Genomic DNA, 18,700 nt, shown 5'->3' on the forward strand with positions numbered 1-18,700 from the left:
AGAAACTGACAGCCGACACTGGGCTTGAGAGCAGCACAGCATTGCCTTGTCCTGGAGTAAGGATGCTAATGGCTAACAACGTATAGATGACACACACTGCAAGCTTACTGCTTGCAAGATAAGCCTAAACATTTTTTTACATGTTACGTTATTTAGCAGACGCTCTTATCCAGAGCGACTTACAGGAGCAATTAGGGTTAAGTGCCTTGCTTAAGGGCACATCGACAGATTTTTCACCTAGTCGGCTCGGGGATTAGAACCAGCGACCTTTCGGTTACTGGCACAACGCTCTTAACCACTAAGCTACCTGCCGCCCTAAAGATGTCAACATTGGATGTACTGTATGTGTGTGTGACTAGCAGAGCGCTGCAGGGATTTTCTGAGTTAAGAGATCTTGGAGCGCAATTTTCCCTAATTCTCCCACTCACTCCCTTGCTTCAATAATTCAGTCCCTCCAGGAAGACTACAGAGGAATGACAGAGGGAGAGAAGGAGGAGAGGAAGATAGGGAGGGAAGGATGAAGGAGGCTGCTAAAGCAGATGTGTCACAAATCCACAGGGTCCAAGTGTTGATGTTCATTTATGTTTCTCTCTCTCCCTTCCTCTATCCTTCCCTTCTCCTCCCTGACTCATTTCACACCTCCTCTTCTCATGTTCCTCTCTCCTCCTCACCACAGGCCCTAAACCTGTCATATGGATAGGAATTTTAAGAAGGCGGCTCTCTATGCCAGAAGCACACACACACACACACACACACACATTTCTATATGTGCTTTTAAATGGATAGTCGGTGGCTCAATGACTGGATGTCTATGGGAACAGCTAGCATGTCATTGCGCTAACGCTAGTAGTAATTCATCCCCCACCCAACCCTTGCCGCCACGGCTGAAAAAAATCCTAGGGGAAACACTGCACACAAACAAATATACCCTTCTTCCCTTCCTGATTACCTCCACCCTAAGCACACACACACACAGAAGAAAAAGTGTCTCTCACATCAACACATCAGAATCAGTGCTTGGCCTTCTCTCTCAGGGCGACAGATGCTGCTTTAAACCATCAACTCTCCCTTATCAATACAACCATATACTGTTTTATATCCCTCTATTCCTCATTATCTAATTGGCTGGTCAGCTCTGCTCTGTCCTTAGTGATCGCTAGCGGATAATCTCTCTGCTCTGGAGTCAATGTTAATTATGGGACGTGTAATGTAAGGGTAAGTCTGCTGTGTGATCTGCATTCACGGTCCGGTCTGCAAGACCCTCTAATCCCATTCAGTCCAGATGACTACTATTACACAGTATGCGTGCGTGTATGTGCGTGCGTGCGTGTGTGTGCGTGTGTGAATGGATGGCCAAGGCCAGGCTTAGCCGAGGTACTCACGCTGACGCCGTCCTTTCCTCCAGGCTCGATCATGTAGGTGTGATTCCCATCAAAGAACATCCCACTGAGAGAGAAAGAGAGAGAGAAATAGATCAATATGGCCACCAGTCATTGCAGAAGTAAACAAGATGGATGCCAGCACTCTCTCTCCTCTCTACAATAACTGATGAGGACTGTGTGTGTGTCTGTAGTGGCACTAAGAGGGATAGGTGTCTATGGATGGTTTATACTGGTACATCACAGGAGGCTGCTGAGGGGAGGACGGCTCATAATAATGGCTGGAACGGAGCAAATGGAATGGCATCAAACTCCTGGAAACCATGTGTTTGATGTACCATCCATAGACATGTACCAATATAAAGACATGGTTGGTGGCACCTTAATTGTGGAGGACTGGCTCGTGGTACATCAAACACTACTAACTAACACTTCTAACCAACACTTCTAACCAACACTACTAACCAACACTTCTAACTAACACTAGCCTTAACCCCCACCTTTAGGCCTTTCTCCATCAAGGAAAACAGTCTGTAATATTGTCTTGGTTCGGTCAGATCAAATATAGACCATAAAATGGTGCAATCTGCAATGACTGGATATTGATATACGATATAGGGTGTATTCTCTGCTGCCTTCAACACTATCTGCAATACAGTATTACTGTGAAGAAGTGCCATGGCAGTGATTGTGATGGGAATGAAAAGGTCAAGCACAACGGAGAGGTCAACTAGAAGGTATGAAAATGTATGCACTCACTAACTGTAAGTCGCTCTGGATAAGAACGTCTGCTAAATGACTAAAATGTAAATGTAAATGGTGTATGTCTAAAACAGTAACTCTGGTTTACTACACACACACACACACACACACACACACACACAGACACACACACAGGAAGAATAGGTAGACGTCCTCTGTAGTGACCTCCGTGTGTCATTACGGGCAGCAATCATCTTAAACGCTCACAGATCAATTTCCCATCCAGCATATATGTGAAGGTCCCCTTGTCCCTGCAAACTAGGCTGAGAGGTGTGTGTGTGTGTGTGTGTGTGTGTGTGCGTGGCAGGCTGACGTGCGACTGTGAAGCGGACATCATCAATTAACTTTATCTGAAGCTTTTTAGGAGATTGCTCAGGTCAAAGTGTGTACTATAGGAATGAGGGTAAACACACACACACACACACACACACACACACACACTTCACATCCAGGCTGGGATGATGCTCCACATACAGAGTTCACCTTCAGCACCAACTGTCTCTGCCAGACACTACACACACACATACACAGAGGCACACACACACACACACTCTCTGAGCATATAGATCAGGCTGCTATGATGGGACTGTCAAGGCCTTATTGGGAGTTCACTGACCTTATGTCTAACGCGGATGGGTCAGCACACACACACACACACAGTTATATGGAGACGAAATATCACCCAGGACAGAAGACAGATTGCCTGATCCACCATCCTGATCTCACGAGCTTACACACAATGATCAGGCTAGGAGAGATAGGGTCAGGATGGTGGATCAGGCTAGGAGAGATAGGGTCAGGATGGTGGATCAGGCTAGGAGAGATAATAGATAGGGTCAGGATGGTGGATCAGGCTAGGAGAGATAGGGTCAGGATGGTGGATCAGGAGAGAGAGGGTGGTCAGGATGATGGAACAGGCTAGGAGAGAGAGGGGTGGTCAGGATGGCTAGGAGAGAGAGAGTGGTCAGGATGGTGGATCAGGCTAGAAGAGAGAGGGTGGTCAGGATGGTGGATCAGGCTAGGAGAGAGAGGGTGGTCAGGATGGTGGATCAGGCTAGGAGAGAGAGGGTGGTCAGGATGGATCAGGCTAGGAGAGAGAGGGTGGTCAGGATGGATCAGGCTAGGAGAGAGAGGGTGGTCAGGATGGATCAGGCTAGGAGAGAGAGGGTGGTCAGGATGGTGGATCAGGCTAGGAGAGAGAGGGTGGTCAGGATGGTGGATCAGGCTAGGAGAGAGAGAGTGGTCAGGGTGGTGGATCAGGCTTGAAGAGAGAGGGTGGTGGATCAGGCTAGAGGAGAGAGGGTGGTAGATCAGGCTAGGAGAGAGAGGGTGGTCAGGATGGTGGATCAGGCTAGGAGAGAGAGGGTGGTCAGGATGGTGGATCAGGCTAGGAGAGAGAGGGTGGTCAGGATGGATCAGGCTAGGAGAGAGAGGGTGGTCAGGATGGATCAGGCTAGGAGAGAGAGGGTGGTCAGGATAGATCAGGCTAGGAGAGAGAGTGTGGTCAGGATGATGGATCAGGCTAGGAGAGAGAGGGTGTACCATCCATAGACATGTACCAATATAAAGACATGGTTGGTGGCACCTTAATTGTGGAGGACTGGCTCGTGGTACATCAAACACTACTAACTAACACTTCTAACCAACACTTCTAACCAACACTACTAACCAACACTTCTAACTAACACTAGCCTTAACCCCCACCTTTAGGCCTTTCTCCATCAAGGAAAACAGTCTGTAATATTGTCTTGGTTCGGTCAGATCAAATATAGACCATAAAATGGTGCAATCTGCAATGACTGGATATTGATATACGATATAGGGTGTATTCTCTGCTGCCTTCAACACTATCTGCAATACAGTATTACTGTGAAGAAGTGCCATGGCAGTGATTGTGATGGGAATGAAAAGGTCAAGCACAACGGAGAGGTCAACTAGAAGGTATGAAAATGTATGCACTCACTAACTGTAAGTCGCTCTGGATAAGAACGTCTGCTAAATGACTAAAATGTAAATGTAAATGGTGTATGTCTAAAACAGTAACTCTGGTTTACTACACACACACACACACACACACACACACACACAGACACACACACAGGAAGAATAGGTAGACGTCCTCTGTAGTGACCTCCGTGTGTCATTACGGGCAGCAATCATCTTAAACGCTCACAGATCAATTTCCCATCCAGCATATATGTGAAGGTCCCCTTGTCCCTGCAAACTAGGCTGAGAGGTGTGTGTGTGTGTGTGTGTGTGTGTGTGCGTGCGTGCAGGCTGACGTGCGACTGTGAAGCGGACATCATCAATTAACTTTATCTGAAGCTTTTTAGGAGATTGCTCAGGTCAAAGTGTGTACTATAGGAATGAGGGTAAACACACACACACACACACACACACACACACACACACACACACACACTTCACATCCAGGCTGGGATGATGCTCCACATACAGAGTTCACCTTCAGCACCAACTGTCTCTGCCAGACACTACACACACACATACACAGAGGCACACACACACACACACTCTCTGAGCATATAGATCAGGCTGCTATGATGGGACTGTCAAGGCCTTATTGGGAGTTCACTGACCTTATGTCTAACGCGGATGGGTCAGCACACACACACACACACAGTTATATGGAGACGAAATATCACCCAGGACAGAAGACAGATTGCCTGATCCACCATCCTGATCTCACGAGCTTACACACAATGATCAGGCTAGGAGAGATAGGGTCAGGATGGTGGATCAGGCTAGGAGAGATAGGGTCAGGATGGTGGATCAGGCTAGGAGAGATAATAGATAGGGTCAGGATGGTGGATCAGGCTAGGAGAGATAGGGTCAGGATGGTGGATCAGGAGAGAGAGGGTGGTCAGGATGATGGAACAGGCTAGGAGAGAGAGGGTGGTCAGGATGGCTAGGAGAGAGAGAGTGGTCAGGATGGTGGATCAGGCTAGAAGAGAGAGGGTGGTCAGGATGGTGGATCAGGCTAGGAGAGAGAGGGTGGTCAGGATGGTGGATCAGGCTAGGAGAGAGAGGGTGGTCAGGATGGATCAGGCTAGGAGAGAGAGGGTGGTCAGGATGGATCAGGCTAGGAGAGAGAGGGTGGTCAGGATGGATCAGGCTAGGAGAGAGAGGGTGGTCAGGATAGATCAGGCTAGGAGAGAGAGTGTGGTCAGGATGATGGATCAGGCTAGGAGAGAGAGGGTGGTCAGGATGGTGGATCAGGCTAGGAGAGAGAGGGTGGTCAGGATGGTGGATCAGGCTAGGAGAGAGAGAGTGGTCAGGGTGGTGGATCAGGCTTGAAGAGAGAGGGTGGTGGATCAGGCTAGGAGAGAGAGGGTGGTCAGGATGGATCAGGCTAGGAGAGAGAGGGTGGTCAGGATAGATCAGGCTAGGAGAGAGAGGGTGGTCAGGATGGATCAGGCTAGGAGAGAGAGGGTGGTCAGGATGGATCAGGCTAGGAGAGAGAGGGTGGTCAGGATAGATCAGGCTAGGAGAGAGAGTGTGGTCAGGATGATGGATCAGGCTAGGAGAGAGAGGGTGGTCAGGATGGTGGATCAGGCTAGGAGAGAGAGGGTGGTCAGGGTGGTGGATCAGGCTAGAAGAGAGAGGGTGGTAGATCAGGCTAGGAGAGAGAGGGTGGTCAGGATGGTGGATCAGGCTAGGAGAGAGAGGGTGGTCAGGGTGGTGGATCAGGCTAGAAGAGAGAGGGTGGTAGATCAGGCTAGGAGAGAGAGGGTGGTCAGGATGGTGGATCAGGCTAGGAGAGAGAGGGTGGTCAGGGTGGTGGATCAGGCTAGAAGAGAGAGGGTGGTAGATCAGGCTAGGAGAGAGAGGGTGGTCAGGATGGTGGATCAGGCTAGGAGAGAGAGGGTGGTCAGGGTGGTGGATCAGGCTAGAAGAGAGAGGGTGGTAGATCAGGCTAGGAGAGAGAGGGTGTGTGGAAGTGTGAGATAGTTGGTATGTGACTCTAGTTAAAACGGTACCTTCCATGGTGACGATCAAAAAAGTTTGTGTGTGTGTCTGTAAACAGTAACACACTCGTGGTCACACTGTCACAATGTGCTTTTTCATTTTGTTTCACCATCAAGTGCTACATGAAGAACAGCTTTCTCTGTGTCTCATGGTGTATGGTTTATAGCCTGATACACACTGGGACAGGTACATTACATTGAGTCCCATCCCTTCTCCGGCTGTTAATGTTATATTGCAGCACGACAGGGTGTGTGTATATGTGTGTGTGTATGTGAAGGCAAGGCAGGATGTACATTATGGTAAAGACCTGACTCAGCATAAGAGAAATACTCTGAGCGCTCTCTCTCTCTCTCTCCCTCCTTCTCGCTCTCTCCCTCCTCTCTCTCCCTCCTTCTCTCTCTCTCTCTCCCTCCCTCCTTCTCTCTCTCCCTCCCTCCTTCTCTCTCTCGCTCCCTCCTCTCTCTCTCACTCCCTCCATCTCTCTCCCTCTCCCTCTCCCTCCTTCTCTCTCTCTCTCCCTCCCTCCTCCTCTCTCTCTCTCCCTCCTCCTCTCTCTCTCCCTCCTTTTCTCTCACCCTTTCTCCCCTTCCATCAGTCGTTCATCTTGCTGAGAAATGGATATAGAAGAGGTGCATCTCTCTGACTGACACAGGTGTGTGTTTCTTCTGTGTGTGTGTGTGTGTTTCCTCTGAGTGTGTGTGTGTGTTTCCTCTGCATTCGAGACTCCCAATACTGTCAGATATATCCCAATAAAGTCACACACAACACGCACACACACACACCTCCCTGCAGGGCTTTCTCCAGCTGACCCATCTCTCTCTCAGAGAAAGCTTTAGAGCACAACTAAAAATACCAGCGGGAGAAACAGAGACGTCCCACAGGACAATGCTGCAGGGAGGAGAGAGAGAGAGGATGGAGATGAGAGAGGATGGAGATGGGGAGAGAGAGAGAGAGAGAGAGAGAGAGAGAGAGAGAGAGAGAGAGAGAGAGAGAGAGAGAGAGAGAGAGAGAGAGAGAGAGAGAGAGAGAGAGAGAGAGAGAGAGAGAGAGAGAGAGAGAGAGAGAGAGAGAGAGAGAGAGAGAGAGAGAGAGAGAGAGAGAGAGAGAGAGAGAGAGAGAGAAAGAAGAGAGGAGAGAGAGAGAGAGGATGGAGATGAGAGAGAGAGAGAGAGAGAGATAGAGAGAGAGATAGAGAGAGAGATAGAGAGAGAGAGAGAGAGAGAGAGGAGAGGGTTGTTTATGTGCGAACAGAAAGATAAATAAAGTATGACTGTATGTGTATGTTGAGGTGGTTGGTAGCATCAAGCTACCCAAATGGTGCGCCCTGGTGTTCAATTCAGCTCCCTGTAAGAGCCTTGGGATCAGGCCCAGGTGGGACCAACACAACATAAAGGAAACTGGCTCTGAGTGGCGGCCATTGTGTGTCATGACTGGACCACACACACACACACACAAGCACCCAATATCAACAGAGAGAGAGAGAGAGAGATCAGCTAGTCTGCAATAATTATACTGGCATAATGCCTAAATGGGATAATTGCTATTTAGGCCTGAGACTGGAACACAGGGGGAAGGGAACACTGATGCGAGGAAAACACACACACAGAATACTCACTGCAGGCCATGGCAGGTGGAGAGGGCCACGAAGGATTCAGGGATGTCCTGCACTCTCCCCTGGTAATAACAATGTTCTCCTCCCTGAGAGAGAGAGAGAGAGAGAGAGAGAGAGAGAGAGAGAGAGAGAGAGAGAGAGAGAGAGAGAGAGAGAGAGAGAGAGAGAGAGAGAGAGACAGAGAGACAGAGAGAGAGACAGAGAGACAGAGAGAGACAGAGAGAGGGATAGAAAGAGAGAGAGAGAGGGATAGAAAGAGAGAGAGAGAGGGATAGAAAGAGAGAAAATGAGAGTGACAGATTATTAACACAACTGTCAGTGACATAGAGGATGGTAACTTTACATTTTAGTCATTTAGCAGACGCTCTTATCCAGAGCGACTTACAGTTAGTGAGTGCATACATTTTCATACTGGCCCCCCTGGCCCCCCGTGGGAAACGAACCCACAACCTTGCCGTTGCAAGTGCCATGCTCAACCAACTGAGCTACACGGGGCCTACTTTAGAGCCAATCCAACCTCCTGCCCAGAAACAACCAAAGATGTCAGCAATGTGTTAAAATGTGGAGCTACTACCATCCATTTAAACACATTTCCAGTCCTTACAGATCAACACGAGTACCGGTTTTCTTTCTGGACAGGGTCATTGTCCCTACCACATTACAGTGGGGGAAAAAAGTATTTAGTCAGCCACCAATTGTGCAAGTTCTCCCACTTAAAAAGATGAGAGAGGCCTGTAATTTCCATCATAGGTACACGTCAACTATGACAGACAAAATGAGGAAAAAAAATCCAGAAAATCACATTGTAGGATTTTTTATGAATTTTTTTGCAAATTATGGTGGAAAATAAGTATTTGGTCACATACAAACAAGCAAGATTTCTGGCTCTCACAGACCTGTAACTTCTTCTTTAAGAGGCTCCTCTGTCCTCCACTCGTTACCTGTATTAATGGCACCTGTTTGAACTTGTTATCAGTATAAAAGACACCTGTTGTAACGCCCTGGCTCCGGGACTCTGAATATTGAGCCAGGGTTGTTCATTCTTTTGGGTGTATTTCTATGTGTTTGGTCAAGTGACTCCCAATCGGAGGTAACGAGTGTCAGCTGTCGGCTCGTTATCTCTGATTGGGAGCCATATTTAATCTGTTTGTTTTCCGTTGGGGGTTGTGGGTTTTTGTTCATTGTTCAGTAGTTGTCACTGAGGACTTCACGGATCGTGTTTGTTTTGTCGTGTGTTTCAATATTAAAATCATCATGTTCACTCCCAACGCTGCGCTTTGGTCATACTTCATGGCGATCGTGACAGAAAAACCCACCACAACGAGACCAAGCAGCAGTTGGATAACGAGTGGTGGAGCCAGAAGAGCGAAGGTTGGGAGAGGACTATGGAGGCCTGGTCCACCGAGAGGAGAGACCCCCAGAAATTTTTTAGGGGGGGGCTCACGACGTCGGGGCAGAAGGTGTACGGCCCGGAGGAGTGCAAGAGGTTGGCAGATATGGCCGCCAGTTTAAGGGGGCCACTGGTTACGAAGGGGATGGAAAGTGTGGAGGCACGGCGAGAGGTACTGGGGGGTGTTTCCAGTCCGGTCCGGCCCGTTCCTGATCCCCGTGTAGGGCCAGGGGTGTGTGTCCCCAGTGCGGTTCTGTCTGTCCCTGCTCAACGCACCAAGCCTACGGGGTGCGTCGCCAGCCCAGCTCGGCCTGTTCCTGCGCCCCGCACCAAGTCTGTGGTGCGTTTTGCCAGCCCAGCCCGGCCTGTCCCTGCTCCACGCACCAAGGATACGGTGTGCGTCGACAGCCCAGCCCGGCCTGTCCCTGCTCCACGCACCAAGGATACGGTGTGCGTCGACAGCCCTGCCCGGCCTGTTCCTGCTCCACGCACCAAGGATACGGTGTGCGTCGACAGCCCTGCCCGGCCTGTTCCTGCTCCACGCACCAAGGATACGGTGTGCGTCGACAGCCCTGCCCGGCCTGTTCCGGCCACTCGCACCAGGGATACGGTGCGCGTCGCCAGCCCGACCCGGCCTGTTCCGGCCACTCGCACCAGGGATACGGTGCACGTCGCCAGCCCGGCCCGGCCTGTTCCGGCCACTCGCACCAGGGATACGGTGCGCGTCGCCAGCCCGACCCGGCCTGTTCATGCCACTCGCACCAGGGATACGGTGCGCGTCGCCAGCCCGGCCCGGCCTGTTCCTGCCACTCGCACCAAGCCAGGGGGCGAGTCGTCAGCCTGGTAAGGCCCATTCCTGTTCCACGCACCAAGCCAGGGGCGCGTGTCGTCAGTCCGGCTCCGGCCAGCGGGGCTAGACAGGACCGGGGGTACTTTTGGGGGGTTGGAGAGGGAGTGGGGACCAGGGCCGGAGCCGGAGCCGCCGCCGAGGAGGTGTGCCCACCCAGCCCTCCCTTGTGTAGCCCTTGTTGAGGCGCGGTCGCGGTCCGCGCCTTTAGGGGGGGGTACTGTAACGCCCTGGCTCCGGGACTCTGAATATTGAGCCAGGGTTGTTCATTCTTTTGGGTGTATTTCTATGTGTTTGGTCAAGTGACTCCCAATCGGAGGTAACGAGTGTCAGCTGTCGGCTCGTTATCTCTGATTGGGAGCCATATTTAATCTGTTTGTTTTCCGTTGGGGGTTGTGGGTTTTTGTTCATTGTTCAGTAGTTGTCACTGAGGACTTCACGGATCGTGTTTGTTTTGTCGTGTGTTTCAATATTAAAATCATCATGTTCACTCCCAACGCTGCGCTTTGGTCATACTTCATAGGCGATCGTGACACCTGTCCACAACCTCAAACAGTCACACTCCAAACTCCACTATGGCCAAGACCAAAGAGCTGTCAAAGGACACCAGAAACAAAATTGTAGACCTGCACCAGGCTGGGAAGACTGAATCTGCAATAGGTAAGCAGCTTGGTTTGAAGAAATCAACTGTGGGAGCAATTATTAGGAAATGGAAGACATACAAGACCACTGATAATCTCCCTCGATCTGGGGCTCAACGCAAGATCTCACCCCGTGGGGTCAAAATGATCACAAGAACGGTGAGCAAAAATCCCAGAACCACACGGGGGGACCTAGTGAATGACCTGCAGAGAGCTGGGACCAAAGTAACAAAGCCTACCATCAGTAACACACTACGCCGCCAGGGACTCAAATCCTGCAGTGCTAGACGTGTCCCCCTGCTTAAGCCAGTACATGTCCAGGCCCGTCTGAAGTTTGCTAGAGTGCATTTGGATGATCCAGAAGAGGATTGGTAGAATGTCATATGGTCAGATGAAACCAAAATTGAACTTTTTGGTAAAAATTCTACTCGTCGTGTTTGGAGGACAAAGAATGCTGAGTTGCATCCAAAGAACACCATACCTACTGTGAAGCATGGGGGTGGAAACATCATGCTTTGGGGCTGTTTTTCTGCAAATGGACCAGGATGACTGATCCGTGTAAAGGAAAGAATGACTGGGGCCATGTATCGTGAGATTTTGAGTGAAAACCTCCTTCCATCAGCAAGGGCATTGAAGATGAAACGTGGCTGGGTCTTTCAGCATGACAATGATCCCAAACACACCGCCCGGGCAACGAAGGAGTGGCTTCGTAAGAAGCATTTCAAGGTCCTGGAGTGGCCTAGCCAGTCTCCAGATCTCAACCCCATAGAAAATCTTTGGAGGGAGTTGAAATTCTGTGTTGCCCAGCGACAGCCCCAAAACATCACTGCTCTAGATGAGATCTGCATGGAGGAATGGGCCAAAATACCAGCAACAGTGTGTGAAAACCTTGTGAAGACTTACAGAAAACGTTTGACCTGTGTCATTGCCAACAAAGGGTATATAAAAAAGTATTGAGAAACTTTTGTTATTGACCAAATACTTATTTTCCACCATAATTTGCAAATAAATTCATTAAAAATCCTACAATGTGATTTTCTGATTTTTGTCCCCTCATTTTGTCTGTTATAGTTGACGTGTACCTATGATGAAAATTACAGGCCTCTCTCATCTTTTTAAGTGGGAGAACTTGCACAATTGGTGGCTGACTAAATACTTTTTTCCCCACTGTATATACACGTACTGTACATACTGTACACACACATTGCTGCACACTCTGAACAAAGAGCAATCTATCACTGAGCATTTCATAAGGAGATGAATCCAGAGCAATCAATCACAGAGCATTCACCCTTAGATCCCGAGACTGAAGTAATCTATCACAGAGTATTTGCTCACACAGACCAAGTGGTGTCTGTGAATACTAATATGTTTGACAGAATCAAGACTACAACCGCAGGGACGTGTGTGTCTCAAATCAAAGTTTATTGGTTGCGTACACAGATTTGCAGATGTTATCGCAGGTGCAGTGGGGGCTCAACTAGGTTAGATGCATCCCTTGAACACATTTAATGATCTGAGAGGAAGATCTTCTCCTCCTCACTCCTCCTCTCATCCCTCTAGCCTATCTTAACCTTTCTCTTGTTTCTCTCATCAGATCATCTACTGACAGGAAGCCACAGCAATGATCGACCCCCTCTCCCCCTCCATGTCTCTCTCTCCCTCCCCCTCAATGTCTCTCTCCCCCTCCCCCTCAATGTCTCTCTCCCCCTCCCCCTCAATGTCTCTCTCTCCCTCCCCCTCAATGTCTCCCTCCCCCTCCCCCTCAATGTATCTCTCTCCCTCCCCCTCCATGTCTCTCTCTCCCTCCCCTTCCCCCTCAATGTCTCTCTGCGTCCCCCCTCCATGTCTCTCTCTCCCTCCCTCTCCATGTCTCTCTCTCCCTCCCCCTCCATGTCTCTCTCTCCCTCCCCTCCATGTCTCTCTCTCCCTCCCCCTCCATGTCTCTCTCTCCCTCCCCCTCCATGTCTCTCTCTCCCTCCCCCTCCATGTCTCTCTCTCCATCTCTCTGGCTTTTTCAAACCACAGAGTGCTTAGGCCCATTCTGCTGCGTTAGTCTGCATGTGCGTGTGTCTGGTACATGAAGCCATATTTATTCATATAGATTTGTATGATGTCTAAGTGCTGTCTCTTCCTGGTCCATTTATCCTGGTCTAACTGCCATTAGACAGGAAGCCGGCCTCTCAGATGGAAAACAGCTTTTATCACTGGATCAATTCCTGCACTACACCCTCCCCTGGGCTGGACACTGGGAGGCAGCTCTGTACTGCCCTGCTGCACACCACAACACTCTCCCTCTACCACAACACTCTCTCTACCACAACTCACTCTCTCTCTACCACAACTCACTCTCTCTCTACCACAACACTCTCTCTCTACCACAACTCACTCTCTCTCTACCACAACTCACTCTCTCTCTACCACAACTCACTCTCTCTCTACCACAACACTCTCTCTCTCTACCACAACACTCTCTCTCTACCACAACTCACTCTCTCTCTACCACAACTCACTCTCTCTCTACCACAACTCACTCTCTCTCTACCACAACACTCTCTCAATTTAATTTCAATTTTTCAATCTCTCTCTCTCTCTCTCTCTGTCTCTCAGGGAGGAGGGGGAGAGAGAAAGAGATAGAAAGAGAGGGAGGGAGGGACGTGGAGGGAGACACTGACCGTCAAAGCCTGTCTATCTATATCACTATCTATGGATGAGAGGAGAGCCCTGTTACTTCTGTTGTAATGGGAGTTCCCCTCCTCTCCTTCCTACTTCTTCTCTGGGGAGGAAGTACTCCTGTGATATTACTCTCAGTCAATGGGGGAGAGACAGAGAGAGTCAGAGAGAGAGAGACACACACAAAAAGAGAGAGAGAAAGCGAGAGAGAGAGAGAGAGAGAGAGAGAGAGAGAGAGAGAGAGAGAGAGAGAGAGAGAGAGAGAGAGAGAGAGAGAGAGAGAGAGAGAGAGAGAGAGAGAGAGAGAGAGAGAGAGAGAGAGAGAGAGAGAGTGAGAGAGAGAAAGCGAGAGAGTGAGAGAAATAAAGAGAGAGCGTGAGGAAAAGAGCGAGAGCGAGAGAGTCAGAGAGAGAGCGAGAGCGAGAGCGAGAGAGAGAGAAGGAGAGAGTGAGAGAGAGAGGGAGGAAGATAGGAAGAGAGAGAGCGAGGAAGATAGGAAGATAGGAAGAGGAAGAGAGAGCTATTTATAAGCAGGGCTGTGCTCTACTATCCAGCACCTCTCTTCCTCCCCGTCTCCCCTGAACCTTCTGCTCCAGTTCTCAGAGGCAAGAAACACCCAGAAACCTGCATTGTGTGTGTGTGTGCGCGTGCAGAGCTAAATCGGTCAGATCAGTGATCTCAGATGGACCAGATAAGAGCGATTAATCATCTGAAACAATCTGGACTCTGAGAACAACAGCAAGACAATAAGAGGGTCAGACAGACACTACATACACAAGTAGGACACACTGCCCTCTGAGTCTGTGTGTGTGTGAGAGAGAGAGAGATTGTGTGTGCCCTCTGAGTCTGTGTGTGTGTGAGAGAGAGAGAGATTGTGTGTGCCCTGTGAGTCTGTGTGTGTGTGAGAGAGAGAGAGATTGTGTGTGCCCGTGAGAGAAGGAGAGAGAGAGTGCTAGGGAAGCTGCAGGGCTGTTGTAATCATGGCCTACATATATATATATATATTTTTTTAAACATTTTAGTCATTTAGTAGACACTCTTATCCAGAGCGATTTACAGTTAGTGCATCCATCTTAAAATAGCTAGGTCATACAACCACATATCACAGTCATAGTAAGTATACTTTTCCACAATTAAGTAGCTATCTGCAAAGTCAGAGCTAGTAGGAGGGGGTGGGGGTCAAGTGCAAGTGGTTCAGGAACGGTCTAATCAACATGGTGTTGATGTTACATGACAGGTCTAATCAACATGGTGTTGATGTTACATGACAGGTCTAATTAACATGGTGTTGATGTTACATGACAGGTCTAATCAACATGGTGTTGATGTTACATGACAGGTCTAATCAACATGGTGTTGATGTTACATGACAGGTCTAATCAACATGGTGTTGATGTTACATGACAGGTCTAATCAACATGGTGTTGATGTTACATGACAGGTCTAATCTACATGGTGTTGATGTTACATGACAGGTCTAATCAACATGGTGTTGATGTTACATGACAGGTCTAATCTACATGGTGTTGATGTTACATGACAGGTCTAATCAACATGGTGTTGATGTTACATGACAGGTCTAATTAACATGGTGTTGATGTTACATGACAGGTCTAATCAACATGGTGTTGATGTTACATGACAGGTCTAATCTACATGGTGTTGATGTTACATGACAGGTCTAATCTACATGGTGTTGATGTTACATGACAGGTCTAATCTACATGGTGTTGATGTTACATGACAGGTCTAATCAACATGGTGTTGATGTTACATGACAGGTCTAATTAACATGGTGTTGATGTTACATGACAGTTCTAATTAACATGGTGTTGATGTTACATGACAGGTCTAATCAACATGGTGTTGATGTTACATGACAGGTCTAATCTACATGGTGTTGATGTTCCATGACAGGTCTAATTAACATGGTGTTGATGTTACATGACAGGTCTAATTAACATGGTGTTGATGTTACATGACAGGTCTAATCTACATGGTGTTGATGTTACATGACAGGTCTAATTAACATGGTGTTGATGTTACATGACAGGTCTAATCTACATGGTGTTGATGTTACATGACAGGTCTAATTAACATGGTGTTGATGTTACATGACAGGTCTAATTAACATGGTGTTGATGTTACATGACAGGTCTAATTAACATGGTGTTGATGTTACATGACAGGTCTAATCTAAATGGTGTTGATGTTACATGACAGGTCTAATTAACATGGTGTTGATGTTACATGACAGGTCTAATCTACATGGTGTTGATGTTACATGACAGGTCTAATCTACATGGTGTTGATGTTACATGACAGGTCTAATCTACATGGTGTTGATGTTACATGACAGGTCTAATCTACATGGTGTTGATGTTACATGACAGGTCTAATCAACATGATGTTGGTGTTACAAGTCTGACAGGATAAGTCTGTTCTTGTTTTCCTAGCATCAGAAATAATGTTATTGTACCTTGCTGCTTCTCAGCTGTTTATATAAACATTATTACATAGTTGGCCACTGTAAAGACTGTTGATGGTTAATAAAGTATCTCCTAGTAATAACAAGAAGAGATAGTAATCCATAAAGTGTGGATTATAATTCCCCTAATAACCTAATAATATGTTTAACTGTTTAACTATGATCTGGCTATCCTAATCTCATTGGTAATCTCTGAGATTAGCATGGCACAGAGTGGTGGATGTCCAGATTATGGTCAGCGAGCTATGAGGATGTTGTTAATCCCAGATGAAGGGTTTTAAGGATCAACCATTTAATGGTAGCTACTGACACCATAGTGCACCCTATCAGCATGTTCTCATCAAACCTTCTCATTTCTGAAAGAACATTCTAATTCAGAGACAAGATTTAGAAATGGGGCTCAGGTCCTTACTTTGAAGATGACAGCCTTCCCATTTTCTGAAATATGCCTCTCCACGTACTTTGAAGACATGAGATCACTGGGGAGGAGAGAAGAGGAAACAGAGGGGGAGAACAGTTAGACAATTACAGATATTAATTCAGACCTCTGTGTCAGTTAGAGGGGTGGAAGAGTGTTTATGAAATGACAGTATTCTCTGGTTATCTCCAGGCTTGTCTCTAAACTTCAGAGCATCCACCAATTATCAGCTGCTACCAACAGAGGACTATTTCCAGCGAGCTCACACACACACACACACACACACACACACTTGAAAAAAGTCTTAACATTCAAGGGCATGTCGGTGGATGCGTTTGTATTTGAGAAGGAGAGAGAGAGAGAGAGAGAGAGAGAGAGAGGGGTAGAAAGAGAGAGAGAGGGGGGGAGAGAGAGGGGGAGAGAGAGAGAGGGGGAGAGAGAGAGAGAGAGAGAGAGAGAGAGAGAGAAAGAGAGGGGTAGAAAGAGAGAGAGAGGGGGAGAGAGAGAGAGAGAGAGAGAGAGAGGGAGAGAAAGAGCAGAAAAGTGAGCAGACAAAAGAAAGGGATAGGATGAAAGAGAATCAGAAAAAAGAGAGAGAAACAGGAAGAGAGAGAGAGACTAATACACAAGGGCCAGTCAGTCTATGAATGCTTTCTCAGCAAAGCTGGGCCTAAGATTCCCCATTGAGTTACATACTGCAGCCCCAATCTGGGACAGAGATATATGAGCTATACTCACAGCGCTGCAGTGGATAGCTGCCGTCTTACGGGCTCCTGACCAATTCTTCTATTTTGTGTGTTTTTTACCCTGATCTTAACTTTTTTTAGTACAATCATTTTTGTACATAATATTTCCACCATCATTTTCTATGACCAAACCAACAGGACTATCTGTATTGACCCTTTTTGCACAAACTCTTTTGACTCATCACAGACTGTACACTGCTGCTAATGCTATTTATAGAGCCATTATTGCATGGAACTCCCTTCCATCTCATCTTGTGCAAATTAACAGCAAACCTGGTTTCAAAAAATAAATAAAGCAACACCTCACAGCACAACGCCTCTCCCCTATTTGACCTAGATAGTTTGTGTGTATGTATTGATATGTAGGCTACGTGTGCCTTTTGTAAAAACATTTTAAATTATGTAGTTTTGTCCTTGAGCTGTTCTAGTCTAATAATGTTCTGTATTATGTAATGTTTCATGTTTTGTGTGGACCCCAGGAAGAGTAGCTGCTGCTTTTGCAACAGCTAATGGGGATCCTAACAAAATAACAAATACCAAATCTACCCCTGCCTATATGTGCATATCTACCTCAATTACAGTTGAAGTCAGAAGTTTACATACACCTTAGCCAAATAAATGTAAACTCAGTTTTCACAATTCCTGACATTTAATCCTAGTAAAAATTCCCTGTCTTAGGTCAGTTAGGATCACCACTTTATTTTAAGAATGTCAAATGTCAGAATAATAGTAGAGAGAATTATTTATTTCAGCTTTTATTTCTTTCATCACATTCCCAGTTGGTCAGAAGTTTACATACACTCAATTAGTATTTGGTAGCATTGCCTTTAAATTGTTTAACTTGGGTCAAATGTTTTGGGTAGCCTTCCACAAGCTTCCCACAATAAATTGGGTGAAGTTTGGCCCATTCCTCCTGACAGAGCTGGTGTAACGGAGTCAGGTTTGTAGGCCTCCTTGCTCGCACATGCTTTTTCAGTTCTGCCCACACATTTTCTATACAATTGAGGTCAGGGCTTTGTGATGGCCACTCCAATACCTTGACTTTGTTGTCCTTAAGCCATTTTGCCACAACTTTGGAAGTATGCTTGGGGTCTATCCCCTTTTTCCTCCAAACATAACGATGGTCATTATGGCCAAACAGTTCTATTTTTGTTTAATCAGACCAGAGGACAATTCTCCAAAAAGTACGATCTTTGTCCCCATGTGCAGTTGCAAACCGTAGTTTGGCTTTTTTATGGCGATTTTGGAGCAGTGGCTTCTTCCTTGCTGAGCGGCCTTTCAGGTTATGTCGATATAGGACTCGTTTTACTGTGGATATAGATACTTTTGTACCTGTTTCCTCCAGCATCTTCACAAGGTCCTTTGCTGTTGTTCTGGGATTGATTTGCACTTTTCGCACCAAAGTACGTTCATCTCTAGGAGACAGAACGCATCTCCTTCCTGAGCGGTACAACGGTTGTGTGGTCCCATGGTGTTTATACTTGCGTACTGTTGTTTGTACAGATGAACGTGGTACCTTCAGGCATTTGGAAATTGCTCCCAAGGATGAACCAGACTTGTGGAGGTCTACAAATTTTTTTCTGAGGTCTTGGCTGATCTCTTTTGATTTTCCCATGATGTCAAGCAAAGAGGCACTGAGTTTGAAGGTAGGCCTTGAAATACATCCACAGGTACACCTCCAATTGACTCAAATGATGTCAATTAGCCTATCAGAAGCTTCTAAAGCCATGACATCATTTTCTGGAACTTTCCAAGCT

The 18,700-nt window shown here is 47.3% G+C and overlaps 1 protein-coding gene across 2 annotated transcripts in view; it reads right to left on the bottom strand.

Moving 5' to 3' along the window:
- Positions 1–18,700, bottom strand: part of LOC121542686 (disintegrin and metalloproteinase domain-containing protein 22-like) — a 97,601-nt gene that overhangs the window by 28,816 nt on the left and 50,085 nt on the right. For both annotated transcript variants that reach the window (XM_045208527.1, XM_045208528.1), the window contains exons 4-6: positions 16,192–16,258; positions 7,744–7,826; positions 1,383–1,446 (exon numbers count right to left, since the gene is read on the bottom strand). In XM_045208527.1, coding sequence (XP_045064462.1) covers positions 1,383–1,446; positions 7,744–7,826; positions 16,192–16,258 — 214 coding nt within the window. The remainder of the gene's footprint in view (positions 1–1,382; positions 1,447–7,743; positions 7,827–16,191; positions 16,259–18,700) is intronic.

Source organism: Coregonus clupeaformis, chromosome 28 (assembly GCF_020615455.1).
Source record: "Coregonus clupeaformis isolate EN_2021a chromosome 28, ASM2061545v1, whole genome shotgun sequence".
NCBI lineage: Eukaryota > Metazoa > Chordata > Actinopteri > Salmoniformes > Salmonidae > Coregonus > Coregonus clupeaformis.